Here is an 18,356-nt window from a genome sequence, read left to right as displayed (position 1 = left end):
TTATTTTGATTATCTGTATATATTTATATATCGTATATACTTTAAAATTTTTTGTACATATTTATTGTCTTGTCATCAGAACGAGATTGTCTCATGTTTGTCTTTGTACCCTAGCATCCAGCTTGCAACATATGCGCCATAAAAAATGCTCCTCGATTGAGTAGATTAGGAGTTTAGATTAGGACTATCTGGAGACAGCAAACAGTGGATTGGACTCTCCCCTGTTCTTCCCTTCACCGCCTCGCCCCTTCTCTCTACGTGGCAGAGGCTGCACCAGCCATGTTGCTTGAATCCTGAGACTCTGCCCTGACGAGGGGGGCGGGGCGCCCGCGCCGTCTTGGGGGTGGGGCAGTTGGATTAAGGTTGCGGAGGAGGCTGCAGCGGACGCGGAGTAGACCCAGCAGTCAAGGTAGGAGCCTGTATTCCTGGGACCCCGCTCCCTCTTATTTACGGAGGGGCGTGTGTCTAGATGCCAAGGCTGTGCTGGTGGGCATCGGGTGCGTCTCTGAGCCAGGATCGGTGGAGGAGCGCTGCGGGCCCTCCGGCAGCCGAAGAGGGCCTGGCGGCCGCTGGAAACTCTCCTTTGCTCTCGCTAGCCCACCCTCCCGAGGAAGCTTCGCCCGGGCCTTGGGACCAGTTTTTTTTTGAAGGCGGCTTGGGGCGGGAGACAGAGTCGAGCGGCCCCAGACCCAGCCTGGGCCGAGCCCGGCGCCCAACTCCCCGCCCCGCCTTTCCCGGGTCGCTTGACTTTGTATCCTGGCGATCTGTCACTTGGAGCCTGGGGGGACCGCGGGGGCTGAGGGACGGAGGGAGGGAACAAAGGGAGGGGAGTCCATCCACGTCTGGACGATGAATGGTGTATTGGTTTCCAAATGGTCCTAAATTTATCTGGTTTTGTGGAAGGTGGGAAATGCCTCCCAGCATTGGTGTGAAAGATGCTGCTTTTTGGAAACGCTATCATTATCTGATTTGTTAATGAAGAACAAATTTGATCTCTTGATCTTTTTCACAGGATGGGAACCCCCTCCCTCCCCGAATTTGTTTGAACTAATTCAGCGAGAAAATACTGATTTAAATATCATACTTCTAGTCGGAGTCTTTGTTTTTCAACAGGGGAATTCAATTTCATAATTGAATTTTAGAGCCATAATTAGTCAGCTAATATTTATTAAGCACTTACAGTATGCCACTTAGTGCTAGGGACGTAACCACTTCGTATTTAGTTGTTGCTGTATTGTCTCAATTAGGTTGTGAATTTCATCTGGTTAAGACTTACATTTTTCTTTCTTTTTGTATCCCCAGTATTTCCTAAGCTTAATAAATAACTTGTTTGGCTTTGTACTAAACTCTAGGGATACAAAAAAGAGCAAAAATAGCCCTTGTTCTAAAGGAGCTTACACTTCAATTAAGGAAGAAACTTAAGTAACTATGCAATATTTGGAACCGGGAAGAGCCTGTGGAATGTAGTATTTGAGCTTAGACTTAAGGGAACGAGAAGCTAAGGAGGAGAACTTAGAGGACAGTTATGAAAAGGCAGAATAAGGAGAAAAGAATGTTTTGAGGGAAAGGAACAGCAAGAAGGCTAGAGGGCTAATGTCCTGTGTCAGGGGAATTGACTGAAAAGGTAGGAAGGGGCCTATCTTGAAGCACTTTAAAAGCTAAACAAATATTGTGTTTAATCTTGGAGGAGACAGACACTGGAGTTTATTGAATAGAGTGGGTGATGTAGTCAAATTTCTTTTGGAAATTCTTTATGTCAGCTCAGTAGAAGAGAGGCTGGAATGAGCAGAGACTTGAAGCTGAAAGACCAACAATTAGAAGATTAATGCAGGTAAGAAGTGTTGAAGACTTTTTCCAGAGTTGGGGCTGCATGAGGGGAGAGGAGATGTTTAGGAGAAATGTTGCAGCAGATTTCTGAGTGAGAAGTTAAGTTGAGTCTATTTGCTTGGGAAGTTACTCTGGGTAGTATTAAGAAAATTTGAGAGAGATGAAGGTTGGTGGGAAAGAGTAGTTTTGTTTTGGACTTGTTTGGTATGAGGTGGAATGGGACAATTTGAGATGTTCAAGACTGGGTGAGGGATTGGATCTCCCTCCAGAGAGATTAGGGTTGGACAAAAAGAACTAAGAATCATTTGCATTGAGAAAATAATTGGACCTATGGGAAGCAAGATAGAACAAAGTAGGTATTTTGAAATTTTGTGTATGTCATGGACCCTTGACATTCTGCTGAAACACATGGGCCTCTTTCTCAGAATAATGTTTTTGAATGCTCAAAATAAAATACATAAGATTTACAAAAGAAACCAATAATATTGAAGTACAATTATCAAAACATTAACAAAAATAAAATCACTTACCATAGAGTTTAGAATCTCTGGTATATAGAGAGAAGAGAGGTGGAAGTTGTTTGAAAGATCATCTGGTTGAGAAATCAACCTTTTCATTTCACAGTTAAGGAAACAGGACCAAGAAGTTTCAGTGACTTGCCCAAGGTGACATATAGTAAAGCAAAGCCAGGATTCTAATCCAGAGTTCATTTGATTTGGCAACAGACATTTATTAAGTGCCTGCTCCAAGGATACAAAGATAAAAACAAAAGAATTCCTGTCTTGGAGGAGCTTACCTATAACAACATGTATTCATAATTCAGGTTATCTTAAAGATAGAGAAGTCATGGTGAAGAAGGAATCAGAGAAAGGCTCTAACTAGTAAGATGCCATTTGAATTGAGCTTTGAAGAAGATTCAGCAAGATCTCCATTCAAATCCAGCTTCAGATAGCTGATCACTAGAATGATCCTGGACAAGTCATCCTGGTTTGCCTCAGTTTTTTTCATCTCTAAAATGGACATAATAATAGCACCTACCTTCCAGGGATATTATGAGAATCAGATGAGATAATTATTGTAAAGTGTTTATTAGCACAATGCCTAATACATAGTAAGTACTAAATAATTGTTAGCTATGATTCTGATGATGATGATCAGAGATGAAGAGTATTAAATTGTGCAGTGCACAGACATGGGAGATAGAAATGAAATGTCAAATTTTCCATGATGATAGTATATGAAAAAATAATTTAAGATAAGGCTGGAAAGATACAGTAAGTAGAGTTCTAATTACTTGGGATAGGCAATTTTGATAGAAATTCAAATGTGAGAGCAAGGGTCCTGTCCTATGCCATGCTAGTTACACTAGGCTGACTTTTATGTCCAATCTCGACCAGATGAAAACAGATTGTGCTCATTTCCCTGATTTTCCCCATTTTTAGTTTGTCCTGTCAGTTGATAGATTTCATACTATATAGATGTTTTTGTTGCTTTGATTGTTGTTCACTAAATTCTATAGTTTTCAAAAATAGTTATTACTCAAAGGAAATGTGCAAAAGTTATGGTTTTTCAAAGATATTACAGTGGACGTTGGTGTGGGTAAATCAGTCATTTCAAGGATCAGTTTAATTCATAATGCTATAGAATGGGTTTTACAGTATAAAGGCAAGTGTGGTTGAAAATTAAAAAAACAAAACAAAATAGTAAAACTAAGAACTACTGTGAGGCACCTTAAGTAATTCTCAGAAAGAAAAGCTGAATCTCTTAAAGGGATACAGGCTTCTTTAAATTAGAAAAACAAGAAGATTAGTAAAATAAAACAGGTGTGAACTGCTGCTATCAATAAAGAATGATTTTTATAAGATTATAAGATAGTTCAAATGCTGAAATATCAAAGATTGGGAAAAGTTAATTTTTACTGAAGAAACTCACTTTTTCATTCAAGGCTGTACCAAAATTGTTTTTTTAGGAGTCCAGATGATTCCATAAGATCTGCCCATCTTCATAAATAGTGTAATTCTTCAAGATATTTTGAAGAATTTTTACTTTCCAAGGACCAAGAAATCTTAACTTCATTGACTCTAATAAATTATGTTGGAATATGAAGAAGCAAAATTGTTCTAGAATTACAGAAATTCCCCAGTGAAAGTGGAATGCCATCAGCATGGCCTTTTACTATGCCATGTGTCATGAAATATTAAGAAATTTATTTAAGAGGTGGAGAGAAAATTATTTTAGTGATCTGATTTTGCCTGATTTAAACTGAATTAAACTGATTGAAAACTATTTGACTGTAATCAAAGCTAGGCTTGGAAAAAAATGGATTATTTGTCACATCTTTGCTTAATATTTGATATATGTGGAAAAAATTAAAAATGTCAGTCTTGTGAACTGTCTAAATGATGTAAAAATAGAACAAAAGAAGGTACATATTGCATATTAAATTTTTTTTGAAGATGTAAAAAGTTGTAAGCATAATTTTTTTTTTATTTGTCTGAGGCAATTGGGGTTAAGTGACTTGCCCAGGGTCACACAGCTAGGAAGTGTTAAATTTCTGAGACCAGATTTGAACTCATGTCCTCCTGACTTCAGGGCTGGTGCTTTACCCACTGCGCCGCCTAGTCACCCCAAGCATAATTTTATAAGGCAATAAAATTAATTATTTTACTTATTCTCATTAGTCCCAGTTATTTTACACACTATTGTAGATTAAAATTAGATTATGGAGTACCTTCAGTGCTAGGCTGAGGTATTTGTATTTCTGTAGATAATAAGGAGTCATTTCAGCTTATTAAATGATATGACCTGTATGTTAGGAAGATCATTTTGACCAGTATATGGAAAGGATGGATTGGAGAGAGAAACAGTTCTTTTTAAATTATTATTTAGTTAATATTAGATATTTTTAGTTCAAATTCTTGCCCTTCCCTTCTTTTCCCCTCATTTTGCTGATGAGAAAACAGTCCTAGAGATGATGGTAACTTAACATGCTTAATGTCATACAGTTAATCTATCAGCCACTGACAATTTATTAAATGCTATTGTATGCCAGGCATTGTGTTATATGCTGGAGATATAATAACAAAAATGAAAGTTTCTGTGCTCATGGAGCTTATGTTTTATAAAATTATATATAAGATAACTTCTATGGAGATGGAGATGGTGTTTAAACTTAAGTTTGAGTAAATCTAGACATTCTAAGAGGCAGAAGTGAGGAGGGAATGAAGATGTATGAGGACAGTGAGTGCAAAGGACAGAGATGGGTGAGAAGTAGCAAAAAAGCCAATTTAATTGGATTATTTTTGTTGTTGAGTCATTTTTGAGTTGTGCCAGATTTTCCATGATCCCATTTGGGATTTTTCTTGGTAAAGATATTGGAGTAGTTTTCTGTTTACTTCTCTAGATTGTTTTATAGATGAGGAGACTGAGGCAAACAGGGTTAAATGATTTGCCTAGGGTCACACAGCCAGTAAGTGTCTGAGGCAAATTTCAATTCTGGTCTTCTTGACTCTAGGCCCTGTACTCTCCACTGGGCCACCTAGCTGCTCCAATTGGATCATAGAGTATGTAAAGAGGAATAATGTATAAATAAACTAGAAAAGTATGTTTGAGCCAGGCTGTGAAAACTCCTTAAATGCTAGAGGTATTAAATAAGACTTTAGAATAGAGGTTCTTAACTTTCTGATATGGACCAATTTGACAAGTCTAGTGAAGCCAAGCCTATTGACCTCATAACAATAATGTTTTAAATATATAAAACGAAGTACATAAAGTATTAAAGAAAATCAATTATAAAATTATAAAATATTGTTTTCATAACTTTTTTTTAAGTTCTTGGATTCCAGATTAGGGAGCCATTTGGAATTTATGGAGAAAGGAGTGATCTGGCAAGATTGTTTATTGTCATGAGAGAGATTTGAATCAGGAAGACCAATTAGAAGGAAAGTTATAATTGAATTTTGATCTTTGATCTATTTTTTAACCTTTAAACTAGCAGCTAATTAATATACCTGGAATATACTCTCCCACTTGATTTTTAGAATTTCTTGTTTTCCTTCTCAAGCAAAACTTTCTACATTAAATTTTTCCTTATGCTTCCAATTGTTGGTTCCTCCTCCTGAAAATTTAACTTATATTTGCTTTGCATATATTTTCTATATACTAATGCATGTATTATTTTCCCTAATGGATGTAAACTCCTTTAGGGCAGAGACTTTGCTAGTGAAAAGCCATATCTGTGTAGAAGGAACTGTTATGTTAGAATGTAGTCCAGGACTAAGAACAATTTTATTAGTCATTTCATAAGTATGTAAATGTTGGAATACTAAAACTTATACTATGGGAAGAATAATCCATGACACATTTGGCTTAGCTCTTTGAAGACTTGCAGTTTCATTATTGTGAGATCTCTCTACTAATAACAGACTATTGGTTTGAGTGTTGCCATAGCTCCCAAATGATTTATCCTTTCGTCAGTCTGTTGGTGAGTCTCTCAGTACTTTGCTTGGAAGATCTTTGATAAGCAGACTTATAGTTATTAATCTTTTCAGCTTGATAGCATCTATCATAGCTTTTTGGATATTTAAATTTAAGAGATCAGGGCCATCTCCATTCCATGATATGTTAGTAGAACTTTAGTGAAAAATATGATATGATTATAGGACCTTTGTAGCCAAAAGGAACCTTAGCAGTAATCTTTGGAGTTTACAACTCTCATTTTACAAAAGAAGAAACTGAGAAATTAAATGATTTATACTGCTAGTAAAGTCTCAAAAGTGGAATTTGAATCCAGGGAATTTGAAACCTCTTGATCGCAAATCCAGCTAGCACTTCATGCACAATATGATATTACTTCCACATTATTTGGTAATAAACTGTTAAAATATATATTGAAATACTATATTTGAGTTTTTTAATAAGCAAAAATTTTATTTACTCCCCTTTTCACCTTTCTCTCCAATGGAAAAAAAAAAAAGAAAAGGAAAACCTTTGTGACAAATGTGTACATTCAAGCAAAACAGTCCCTCAAATTGATCATTTTCCAAAGTAAATGCAGCATTCTGTACCTTGAATCGGTTATTCTCTGTTAGGAGTTGCATAGCATGATTTGAGTCCTCTGCAACCGGGGATAATCATTGATTGTATTGATCAGAGTTCTTATACGCTGCTACTTTTTAAGTTGTTCTCTTCCTGCTCATTTTGTTCTGTATCAGTTCATATACATTTTCCTAGGTTTCTCTGTTAATAACTTCTGTTATTTCTTCCAGCATTCCATTACATGCATATACTATAATTTGTTTAGCCCAATTGATAGGTTTGATTAAGTTTCCAGTTCTTTGCTACTGCAAAAAGAACTGTTATAAATATTTATATGTAGATGAGTCCCTTTCTTATTATTTGATATCATTACTAGTGCCATTTCTGACTCAAAGGGAATGCACAATTTAGTGACTTTTTTTTTTTTGACATAGTTCCAAATTTCTAGAGTGGCTGGACCAGTTCATAATTCCATAATTCATCAATAATGCATTGATACAGTGGTATCACACTCAAAATAGAAATAGCATGATAAATAAAATAAGGCCAAATGTTGACATAGAAAACTACAAATTAAATTATCTATAATTTATTTTATTATTCTTATTTTTGGTAAACATTTCCCAGTTTCATTTAATCTGGTTTGGATAGTGAGTCTGACACCTACATCAGTATATCTGTTTTCTTCTTCTAGCATTTGTTGCTTTCTTTTTTTTGACAACTTTACCAATCTCATGGGTTTGAGGTAGAATCTTAGAATAGCTTTAATTTTCATTTCTCTGATTATTACTAATTTGAATAAATTTTTCTTCATGTGGCTATTTATAGGTTGACTTACTTCCTTTGGAAATTGACTATATCCTTTGACCATAGTTTTTTTTTTAAGAAATTTTACTTTTAGAAAAAGATACTTTATCTATGTATTCCACTGATTTAAAATTACAAGTTTATTTTATTATTTTGTTTTTTTTATATTTAAATGCTTCTAAAATTTAAAACTTCTGAATTTAATGAATGCTAGAAAAAAAAATAAGCATTTCCAAAGCAGAATAGAAAAACATTGCACATAAAATTGTCAATATCTAACCTATACTGCTTACTTAAAAAAAAACAACATATAATTCAATAAGGAATTACAACTATTGAGTTGTTAGTTTTGTAAACTAGGAATTATTTTTTCCCCTCTTCATTCATTTTTATTTCATGATTTTTAATTAATAAATTTTTTTGAAAACCATACATGTTGAATAATCTGCCTTTTAAAATAGTGCCTGAATTTTACCATTTTGTTACAGAAATAAATAACATTTACAATGACGACCTTCTTGGAATTCATCCAGCAAAATGAAGATCGAGATGGAGTTCGATTTAGTTGGAATGTTTGGCCTTCAAGTCGTCTTGAAGCTACAAGAATGGTTGTTCCTGTGGCATCCCTATTTACTCCACTGAAAGAGAGACCTGATTTACCTCCTATTCAGTATGAACCTGTCCTCTGCAGCAGATCCACATGTCGAGCAGTTTTAAATCCTTTATGGTAGGTTCTTTTTTTTTTTCCTTAAGCAAAAAGCAGTTAATCATTTTTTTCTTATAGTATGAAATTAATCTTGAATTAAATTAGTCAAAAAATCTGTTATGTTTTAAAGTTTTCAAAAGCATCATTCTAATTTGAAGAGTAGTATTGTAATACCATAGGCCCTCATATGAGAATTTATTGCAATAAATATAGTATTTATTATCAATTTAATAATTAAGTTTTTCAGGTTCAGCCATAAAACACAATTGATTAAACTTTTCAAAATACTGCATTTATTATGTTGGTATGCCTATGTTAGATGGCACTATTGTTGCTGTAGGATGTTGGAGATTCTCATAGAAGCTCAGGTTCTCTAGATTTAAATCTAAAATTTCTGATCCCTTCCTATAGTAAAAATGTTTTTTGTCACTAAAAATAGTTAAAAACCAGTATTCTGGATAATGTTTTTAGCAACTTTCAAAGAACTAAATGATAACTTGCCTATTTTATTTAACCATACCATATATGAATCAGTTTAATCTAACCACATCATATAGGATATATAAACATTTAAAAAAATGAGTAATTTTAAAAAATAGACACATAAAAACTTATATTCCTAAGTGAGTATTGTGTTTTTCAAAGTGGTTACCTGGGAAGGATTTGCAAGCATTTTTTCCACAAACTCTACATTATACAAACATTTAAAATTTTGGATTCAGTCTTCAACCCAGTATTTAGAATCACTTCATTGGTTCTGACTGATCTTTGTCTTTTTGAAGGCAGATTTCAAAGTAACTTGAATTCTGCAGATACATATGTAGTGAATAAGGTGGTTAAACAAGCTAGTAATAATAAGTCTGTCTTCACTGTTCAAAGAGTTCCTTTTTTTGGAGTGTTCAGCCACTCCCTGTGGTAAAATCAGAAGTTTTTCCTTGGAGCTTGAGATTAAATATTTAGAAAACAACATTGATTTGGATGAATTTTAAAATTTATAATAGAAAAAATGTCATTACTTAATAGTCATACTTCACATTCAGACCTTGATTATAATGTTATTATATAATTCATTTTTGAATTGTAATTAGGTTTTTAAGCCCTCGAGGGATTGAAATATCTGTCCAGACTTAATTACTGTTGATTGCTTTTCACCAGACTAGTATAATAATTACTAGATATTATAACATTCAGCTATCTTTTTCTTAACTTTTTCTTTAGTCAGGGACTCTCTTTCCCCCTCCTTCCTTTTTTACTTCTTTACTTTGTTTTTAAGCATTTACTCTTTGCAATATATGAGACTCTTTGGAGATAAGTCTTATAAATAAGATTAGCTTGTGAGCTAAGGGAGAACAAAGATTGTTTTTTGCCTATTTTTGATCCTCAGTGCTTACCACAGTGCCTGGCACACAATAAGCACTTAAAAATATTTTTTGATTGATTATTTTTTTTGTTACTTTTTATTTTTATTTCACAGTCATTTATCTATAACTTTTTATTAGCCCCTTTTTGAGTTGAACATGTAAAGACCTTTTAAATGTAAAAGCTCAACCTCATACTGCCTTTCCAATCTTATTTGTTACTGCCCTGATCTGTGATCTGCACTGTGATCTATGCAGCTGATCTACTCATTGTTCCTTGTCCATGGTACTCCATTATCAATGTTAGTAGTACCTTTGTATTAACTATCCCCTCCATGCCTGAAGTGCCATCCCTTCTCACCTTGATATCTTATAATTCCTAATTTCCTTTAAGGTACAGTTCTTCTCAAGCTCAAGCTTCTACATGCTGCTTTTCCTGATCCTGCCTGCTACTAGTGCCTTACCTCCAAAATCAGCTTCTGTCTGCTTTATATATAGTTATGTGTACATGTGTACTTATGTGTCTCTTTATACTAGAATGTAAGTTCCTTAAGGGGAGGGACTGTTTTGCATTTGTCTTTGTATCCACAGTGCCTTGCACCAAGTAACTATTTAATAAATGCTTGTTGATTGTTTAATTCTTGTGAACAAGAAGAACTTTCAAACTAATCAAGCTGACTTAGCAGACTTGTTTCATAATATATATTGTATTCCATAGCCATATAATTCATATCCTTACTGAGAGAAGGGAATGTATCATCTTATCAACAAAAATTTGATTTTGTAAAACTACTTTAGTTGTCAGAAAATTGTTGCTCAATTGTGTCTGACTTTTTGACCCTGTGTACCATAGCATGCCAATACTGGTCATGGAATTTTCTTGGCAAAGATACTAGAGTGTTTTGTCATTTCCTTCTCCAGTGGATTAAGGCAAACATGTTAAGTGACTTGCTGAAGGTCATACAGTAAGTATCTGAGGCCAGATTTGAACTTGGTTCTTCTTGACTCTAGGCTCAGTGCTCTATTTTCTGAGCTCAAAGCTCCCGTGCTTTATTAATTGTGACTCAAAGCTCCCGTGCTTTATTAGTTGTGACTAATTTATTTTCTTTATTTTCTGCATAATGTAACTTCAATTTTCTGAATCTAATTTGTAAAATGAGGAGGTGGATTAGATACCTTCTGAGGGCCCTTCTAACTCTCAATCTATGATTTGTTTACCCTTTTAATTTAATTTGGCATTTGATGTAGGGCAGAAAAGTTGCTACATTACTCTTTCCATTTAAACAAACTGTTTATCATTTAGAGAAATTGTTGATTTTATGTGTTATCTTACTTAGGTATGGTTCCTTTAGATTCAGCTCAATATGTAATAGCCAATATTAAATTTGAGGAACTATGATAATTAAAAATGTCTATATGTCTTATTTTTATACAAGTTGTTTTACATGAGTTCTATTCTATATAGAATGCGATTTAGGTGTCTAGTGGAATATGAAATTAAACACTTGTTTTTTCTTAAAAAAAATCACCTTGTTAGCAGATTCTATTGTTTTTATTTTTTGAATATAGAAATATTTTTATTCTGATGATTTGAAAAATGCTTTTGAAAATTATAAAAATAATTTTACTAATGTAAAACATTCACATAAGTGAAGTACTACTAAATAAATAATTTTATACCATTTCTTATCTTTTAAAAAAAAAGTCAAGTGGATTACCGAGCAAAACTGTGGGCTTGCAATTTTTGTTATCAAAGGAATCAGGTAAGAAAATTCATAATTTGCAAGTTGAATCCATTCCTATTTAGCTATTTAACAGTACTTTATGGCAGAATTAGTACATGAATATTTATGTTTAAAAGTAATTAAATGAACAAAGATATCTTTATTAGCTTAATTAAAGTGTATTTATTAATCTTTCTATAATTAAGTTATTGTGCTAAGCTTTGGGGTTGCAAATATAAAGACAGAAAGTTAGGGGTGGGAGACCTCCCTAAGATGAGGAAACTTAATATCCAAGGGAAGCTAGGTCTGGGAGACCACAATCTCTGCTGAGTGGGAGGAGACCTCAGATTACTGGGTTTGGGGCAGAGATGGTTGCTACAAAGATCCTAGGATTATGAAATAAGTTGAAAGGGCTGAGGAAGAAACCTTGCCTGGGAAATTGAGAGCTTTGAAAGAAATGGTATCAGAGAGGTAGCAGGTTTGAATAAGGAGAGCAGAACTATGGGGGTAGGGCAAGAGGGAAGTTGTACTTGGAAAACGGAATGCCTCAGATCTCTGTGGTATAGCTGACTCATGGAGCAAAGAGGTCTGTGTTCCCTACAGGGAACTTGGAATATGAGGGTGCTGGACTGGGAGGCAGGATTCTTGGGTCTTGGGTCTCTATAGTGAAGCAGAGTCTAAGACAGCCAGTTTTTCTCCTTTTTGGTACTTTTGTGAAGTATCTATTATGGGCAGGAGCAGAGTTCCTCAGCCCTGGAGAGTGATTATTTGAAGGCCAGCTCATGAGAGATTTTCTTTTGACTTTCAATCAGTAGCCTTTTGGCTATTGGTATGTTAGCTGCCTTCAAGTGTTTGAAAGGATGTCATGGGAATGAATGTTTAGATTTGTTCTGATTTGGGGTTCTCTGGATCCCAGGGATATCCCTTCTTGTGTCAAACTGGGGAGTGAAAAGGATCCATGAGGATTATTGGGCTTTTTTTAACTTCCCAGATGAGAGGCTGGCTATCCCCATAAAGACCTGAAGAGGAGGAAAATGTTTAAGGCTTGGTCTTAGAGCTGATTGGGTTCCCTGTCTAGTTTGGAGGTTATTTCTCTTCACAAGACATAAGTGATAGCTGCCAAGGGTCTCCTGCTATCTAGGCTTCTGCATCCTAATGGAATAACATTGTGCTAAGCCCGGGTACTGATGAAATGAAGTAAAATCTGCCCCCAAAGGGACTTCCAGTGGAAAAAATGAACATGCGCCAAGGGCATAGAAGTTGATCAGAGAATGAAAAATTTGGTTTGTAGAGGATCGCCTTTAGCTGAGGGTAAGCTTCTTAGAGGTACATAGGATAGGAACTGGAACTTTTAAAAAAGGGAAGATTTAAATAAAGACAGATTGAGGGAGTCTCTTCTAGGGTGAGAAACGGCTTGTTTAAATCCATGGAAGTTTTCTTGATTTTTAAACAATCAAGAAAACATGTATTTATCTTTTCTGTTTCTTAATTTTTTCTTGGAAAATAGTATTCAAATTTTACTCTTTTCCTTCCTGTAGTTTCCACCCACATATGCTGGTATATCTGAACTCAATCAACCTGCTGAACTTTTACCTCAGTTTTCAAGCATTGAATATGTAGTACTGGTAAGACTATCAGGACATCTTTAAAGACCTTTATGGGATCACAAGATTTAGAGATGAAAGACCAATCCCCTCATGTTTGCTAACAGTGATTTTGTAGAAATATGAAATCTGTTGGAAGGGACTTGAGGTTTTATCTGTTCTAAACCCTAACTAAACATGAATTCCCTTTTACAATAACTATATTGATTAGAATGTGAGAGTGAATTAATGCTTCACTTGACTAAGACATAATCTTTTTCTCTCTACAAATTGAATTTGTTGGCATTTTAGCCTTTTAAGGCTAGTATAACAAGACTAAATTTGTTATTTTGGATTTCTGGATGTGATCAACAAAGCAGTAATAATCTTGATATGTTACTAAGATGTCAGTTCTCTCATATTCATAAACTGATTTTTAAATGCTGGTTGGCATTTTAAATTTTAGTTAATTAGTTAAATATGACTTTATTAAACTATTGATGTTAGTCCCTTGTAAAATTCAGAAATTTTGTATCTCTATGTGTATATTCCAAGTATTTAAGGTATGGAAATAATAATATCCTAAGTAGCTTGAGTGGTTGAGTTGAGTATGTTTTATCCTGGCACAGTTTTAATGCTGTGAAAATGAAGAATGTGTAAATTTGTGCAAAAGGAAAAAAGTATAGTTGTAAGGAAAAACAAAAAGCAATAACATGTTTATTTCCCTGCCCTTTATTCTGATTATTTGTCTTTTTAAAGCGTGGCCCTCAAATGCCTTTGATATTTCTGTATGTGGTGGATACTTGTATGGAAGATGAAGATTTACAAGCTTTGAAAGAATCCATGCAGATGTCACTCAGTCTTTTACCATCTACAGCTTTGGTGGGACTTATTACCTTTGGGAGAATGGTACAGGTCCATGAACTTGGTTGCGAGGGCATTTCAAAAAGCTATGTCTTCAGAGGAACAAAAGATTTAACTGCAAAGCAATTGCAGGTGAGTAGGCAAGAGTAGTAATTCAAAGTGTGTATGTGAACAAAGATCATCACTTAAAATGGAAAATGTAAATGCTTTCTTCAAATTACTTTTCAGAAAAATATTTTGTAGAGGGTAGCTAATATAGTATTTTATATTTCCAATTTACATGTAAAGATAGTTTTCAATATTGTTTCTTCAAGACTTTGTGTTCCAAAGTTTTCTTCCTTCCTCCCTTACCAACATCCTCCCCAAGATAGCAAGCAATCTGATATAGGTTAAAAATGTACAATTCTTTTAAACATATTTCCACATTTGTCATGTTGTGCAAGAAAAATCAGACCAAAAGGGGGAAAAAACATAAGAAAGAAAACAAATAAACAAACAAACAAAAAAATGAAAATACTATCTTTCAATCCATATTTAGTCTCTGAACTTCTGTCTATTTGGTTAGCATTTTCCATTCCAAATCTATTGGAATTGTCTTGAATCACCACATTATTGAGAAGACCCAAGTCCATCACAATCGGTCATCACACCATATTGCTATTATGGCATATAGTGTTTTCCTGGTTCTGCTTGCTTCACTTATCAGTTCATATAAATCTTTCCAGGCTTTTCTGAAATCAGCCTGCTCATCATTTCTGTAGAATAATAATATTCCATTACATTCATGTATCATAACCTATTCGCATTCATATATTATAATGTATTTAGCTATTCACCAACTGAGGGGCATCCACTCAATTTCTAATTCCTTACTACTACCAAAAGGACTGCTGCAAATATTTTTTTTGTACATGTAGGTCTTTTTCCATCTTTTATGATCTCTTTTGGATACAGACCCTACTATAGTGATGCTGTTGGATCAAAAAATATACACAGTTTTATAGCCCTTTGGCAAATTGCTCTCCAGAATGGTTGGATCAGTTCACAGCTCTATTAATAATCCATTAGTGGAGGACGCTGTTGTAATTGTTATGACATAATGAACATTATCATATGCCTATTTCCATTCTAGTCTTTTCTTTCCATTTGCTTTACTTTAATAGTTTCAAAATGTTGACGTGTAGTAACTTAAGTTGCCCAGTATTTTAAAATTTAAAAATTTTAAGTTTAGAATGAAAATTAAATGTTAGAATCATATATTACAAACTTCCAAATTTTTAGTAGGCAGTGGTAATTATTAAATTGTACTGATATGCTGTTGGTATGTTTTACTAATGAGAGTCGGTACCGCACAGAGGGTTTTACTTTGGAATTAGGAAGACGTGGAGCTTAAGTTCTGCCTCTGCTATATTTTGGCTGTCTAACCTTTCAGAAAGTACTTGACTTGTCAGTGTTTTCTAGACAACCTGATAATGATCTAAGTTGTAGTCCTGTATTGGGAGAGGACTAATCTTATTATCAAAAAAGTTGCAGATTCAGTCCCCTTTTTTGAGTCTGTGTTTTACTCATGGGCATTCTGATCCTGTAATAAGTATATCAGTTGTAACATGTGTGACAATATATACTTTGTCCAGCAATGGAAAGGAACTCTACCAAGTGACATTTTTTTTTTTAAACCAACAGCAAGCTTAAATTTTAATGCATTTATTTTGACACACCAGACCCTTTCCAAGACAATCCTAAACAGACCTCTTAGCAGTACTTTCCTTGAAAAAAATTATAATTGGGAAAGGAATAGAAGAGAATATAAAAAACAAAACAAACAAACTCAATTATACAAATTTTAAAAGCTTTTGGATAAGTAAAATTAATGCAATTAGAATCAGAACCAAATATTGGTTAAAAAAAGATATTTACATTAAAATATCTGATAAAATCCTGACGTTGTACAATAAAAAAAGTGACATCTAAAATCTATAAAGAATTCAGTTAAATACAAAAGAAGTGGTCAAGGATATGAGCAGTTTAAAAAAAAATTTCCAAGCAAACAGTTGTTCAAAACCAATAATAAACAGAGAAATGGAGATTAAAGTAACTCCAAGTTATTTCTTATGCATCAAACTAGTAGAAATGATAAAAACCTTTTAGTAGTATGATTTCAACTAATGGCTTCAGACATTTTCTAGCTGTGTAACTCTTAGAAAGTCACTTAACCATGTTTGCCTCAGTTCTTTATCTGTTAAATGAACTGAAGAAGGAAATGACAAGCCATTCCTGCTAAGAGAACTCCAAATGGTATCATGGAAAATAAAAAAAAGTCTGAAATGACTAAACAGCAACATATTGTCATATAGTCACTGCAACATTAAATTGCCCCCAAATTTAGCATTTCTACTAGAATTTTATCAGATATTTTAATACAAATATTTTCCCCAATATTTGATTCTGATTCTAGCTGCATTGATTTTACTTGTCCAAAAACTTTTAAGTTTTACTTAAGTGAGCTTGTTTGTTTTGTTTTTTATAATGTCTTCTATTCCTTTCCCAGTTATAAATTGCAGAATTGTGAAATATATAAATTATATAACCATTGTTATTCACTGATAAAATATAAGGTAGAATAAAATGTATAAGTTAACTAGCATTTTGGTTCCATGTAGTTTCTGATTCTAAACGAGCTGACTGCATGAAGTTGCAGGAGATTGAATATGAATTTAGAAGTATAATGGATATATAGAGAGCATATTTGGGACCAGGAATGGGTGAAAAAAATAATTTATTAAGGACATCTGCTAAACTTTGAAGACATAAATACAAAAGACAGTCCCTATCATCAATGAACTTAAGTGCTAATGTGAAAACAACACATAAGGGGACATAGTAACAGGAAGGGTCATTTTAGGATGAAATATTGTAGAAATAAATTTGAGGACATCTGGCATATGTTACCTTCCCCTCTTCCACCTCACCAACTCCTATATATCTACTCCAGCAGAATCCTGAAATTTGTGCCAGATTAATCAACAATTAAGAAGTCCATTGATAAACTGTAAAAGTGATTTCTTTGCAACTCAGAACTGCACAAAAAGTCAGTGGAACCCCAAAGACATTAGGAAAGGGCCCCTATCAGCAAAACCAGCATAGGTAAATAAACCAGCAGCCTCCTAGAAGCAAAGAGTCTACAAAACTTTGTCTGGAGGCAATAAGAGTGAAGGGATTGCCTAGAAAGCCCCAGGGAGTTCAGAAAACTCCAGGGAGGGATCTTAAAAACCACAGGGAGCATCATGGCAGCTTTCAGATTAGGAAGAGCTCAGTGGGGATTCTGAAATCCTTCATATCACATCCCGAGATTTTATAAAGCTTCCTGAACATACAACATTCTGAATTTTAAAGGCCCACATTAAAATCAAAGTGGACAGAACATCCCCATTCCAAAGTACAGCAATGGGTGGATCCCACTCAGCATGAAGCCCTATTTCAGGAACTAAAGGAATAAATCAAACGAAACACCAACCAGTATTAAGTTAGCATAGATTTGGTGATTCCCCAAAAGAAGAAGAAAATAACTTTATAACAACTGAAAGGCAGAGATTTTAAATAGAAAAATGGATAGACTACAAATAATGAGTTCCCAGAAGAAATTAAAAGGGGAAATAAGAACTCTGTAGAAAAGAATTAGAATAGATTGCTTAAAAGATAATTGGAAAATTTTACCCTAATGGCCAATTTACTAATAATTAGAATAGATCAAATAAATCAGGTAGTCCACGAGACAGCATGAATTATTAAAACAAAATGAAAATATTGAAAAAAGAGAAGAAACTATATATTATATAAAATAACTAATCTGGAAGAGTATCCAAGGAGAATTTAAGAATCATTGGACTTCCTAAAAACCATAATTTTAAAAAGCCTACACACAATATTTCTTTTTTTTTCTTTCTTTTTTTTTTTTTTTTGCCGTGGCAATTGGGGTTAAGTGACTTGCCCAGGGTCACACAGTTAGGAAGTGTTAAATGTCTGAGATCAGATTTGAATTCAGGTCCTACTGACTTTCGGGCTGGTCCTTCTGCGCCACCTAGCTGTGCCCTATACAAAATATTTCAATAAATGATGAAACTAGATTTTTTGGAATCAGAGGGCACAGTAAAAACAGGAAGAATCCACCAATAACTTGCTACAAGGGACTCCAAAAGGAAAAGAACCTAGAAATATTATAGCCAAAATCCAGAACTCCCCCAAGAATCCAGATACAAAATATATGCATGGGTAATTTTACAGCATTGACAATTGCAAAACCTTTTGTTCCAACTTTTCCCCTCCTTTCCCCCACCCTGTCTGGGAGAGGTTGACCAATACATGTTAAATATGTTAAAGTATAAATTAAATACAATATATGTATACATGTCCAAACAGTTATTTTGCTGTACAAAAAGAATCGGACTTTGAG

General features: G+C 34.2%; 1 protein-coding gene across 1 annotated transcript in view; it reads left to right on the top strand.

Moving 5' to 3' along the window:
- Positions 1–316: 316 nt before the first annotated feature.
- SEC23A (Sec23 homolog A, COPII coat complex component) overlaps positions 317–18,356 on the top strand; it is a 79,131-nt gene continuing 61,091 nt past the window's right edge. Inside the window, exons 1-5 of the mRNA XM_031952950.1 lie at positions 317–409; positions 8,160–8,398; positions 11,441–11,498; positions 12,998–13,084; positions 13,802–14,038. Of these exons, the coding sequence (XP_031808810.1) occupies positions 8,178–8,398; positions 11,441–11,498; positions 12,998–13,084; positions 13,802–14,038 (603 nt within the window). The 5' untranslated portion in view covers positions 317–409; positions 8,160–8,177. The remainder of the gene's footprint in view (positions 410–8,159; positions 8,399–11,440; positions 11,499–12,997; positions 13,085–13,801; positions 14,039–18,356) is intronic.

The sequence above is a fragment of the Sarcophilus harrisii genome, chromosome 2 (genome assembly GCF_902635505.1).
Source record: "Sarcophilus harrisii chromosome 2, mSarHar1.11, whole genome shotgun sequence".
Taxonomy (NCBI): Eukaryota; Metazoa; Chordata; class Mammalia; order Dasyuromorphia; family Dasyuridae; genus Sarcophilus; species Sarcophilus harrisii.
Note: the sequence above shows the minus strand (reverse complement) of the source record. Positions and strands in the feature narration are given on the sequence as shown.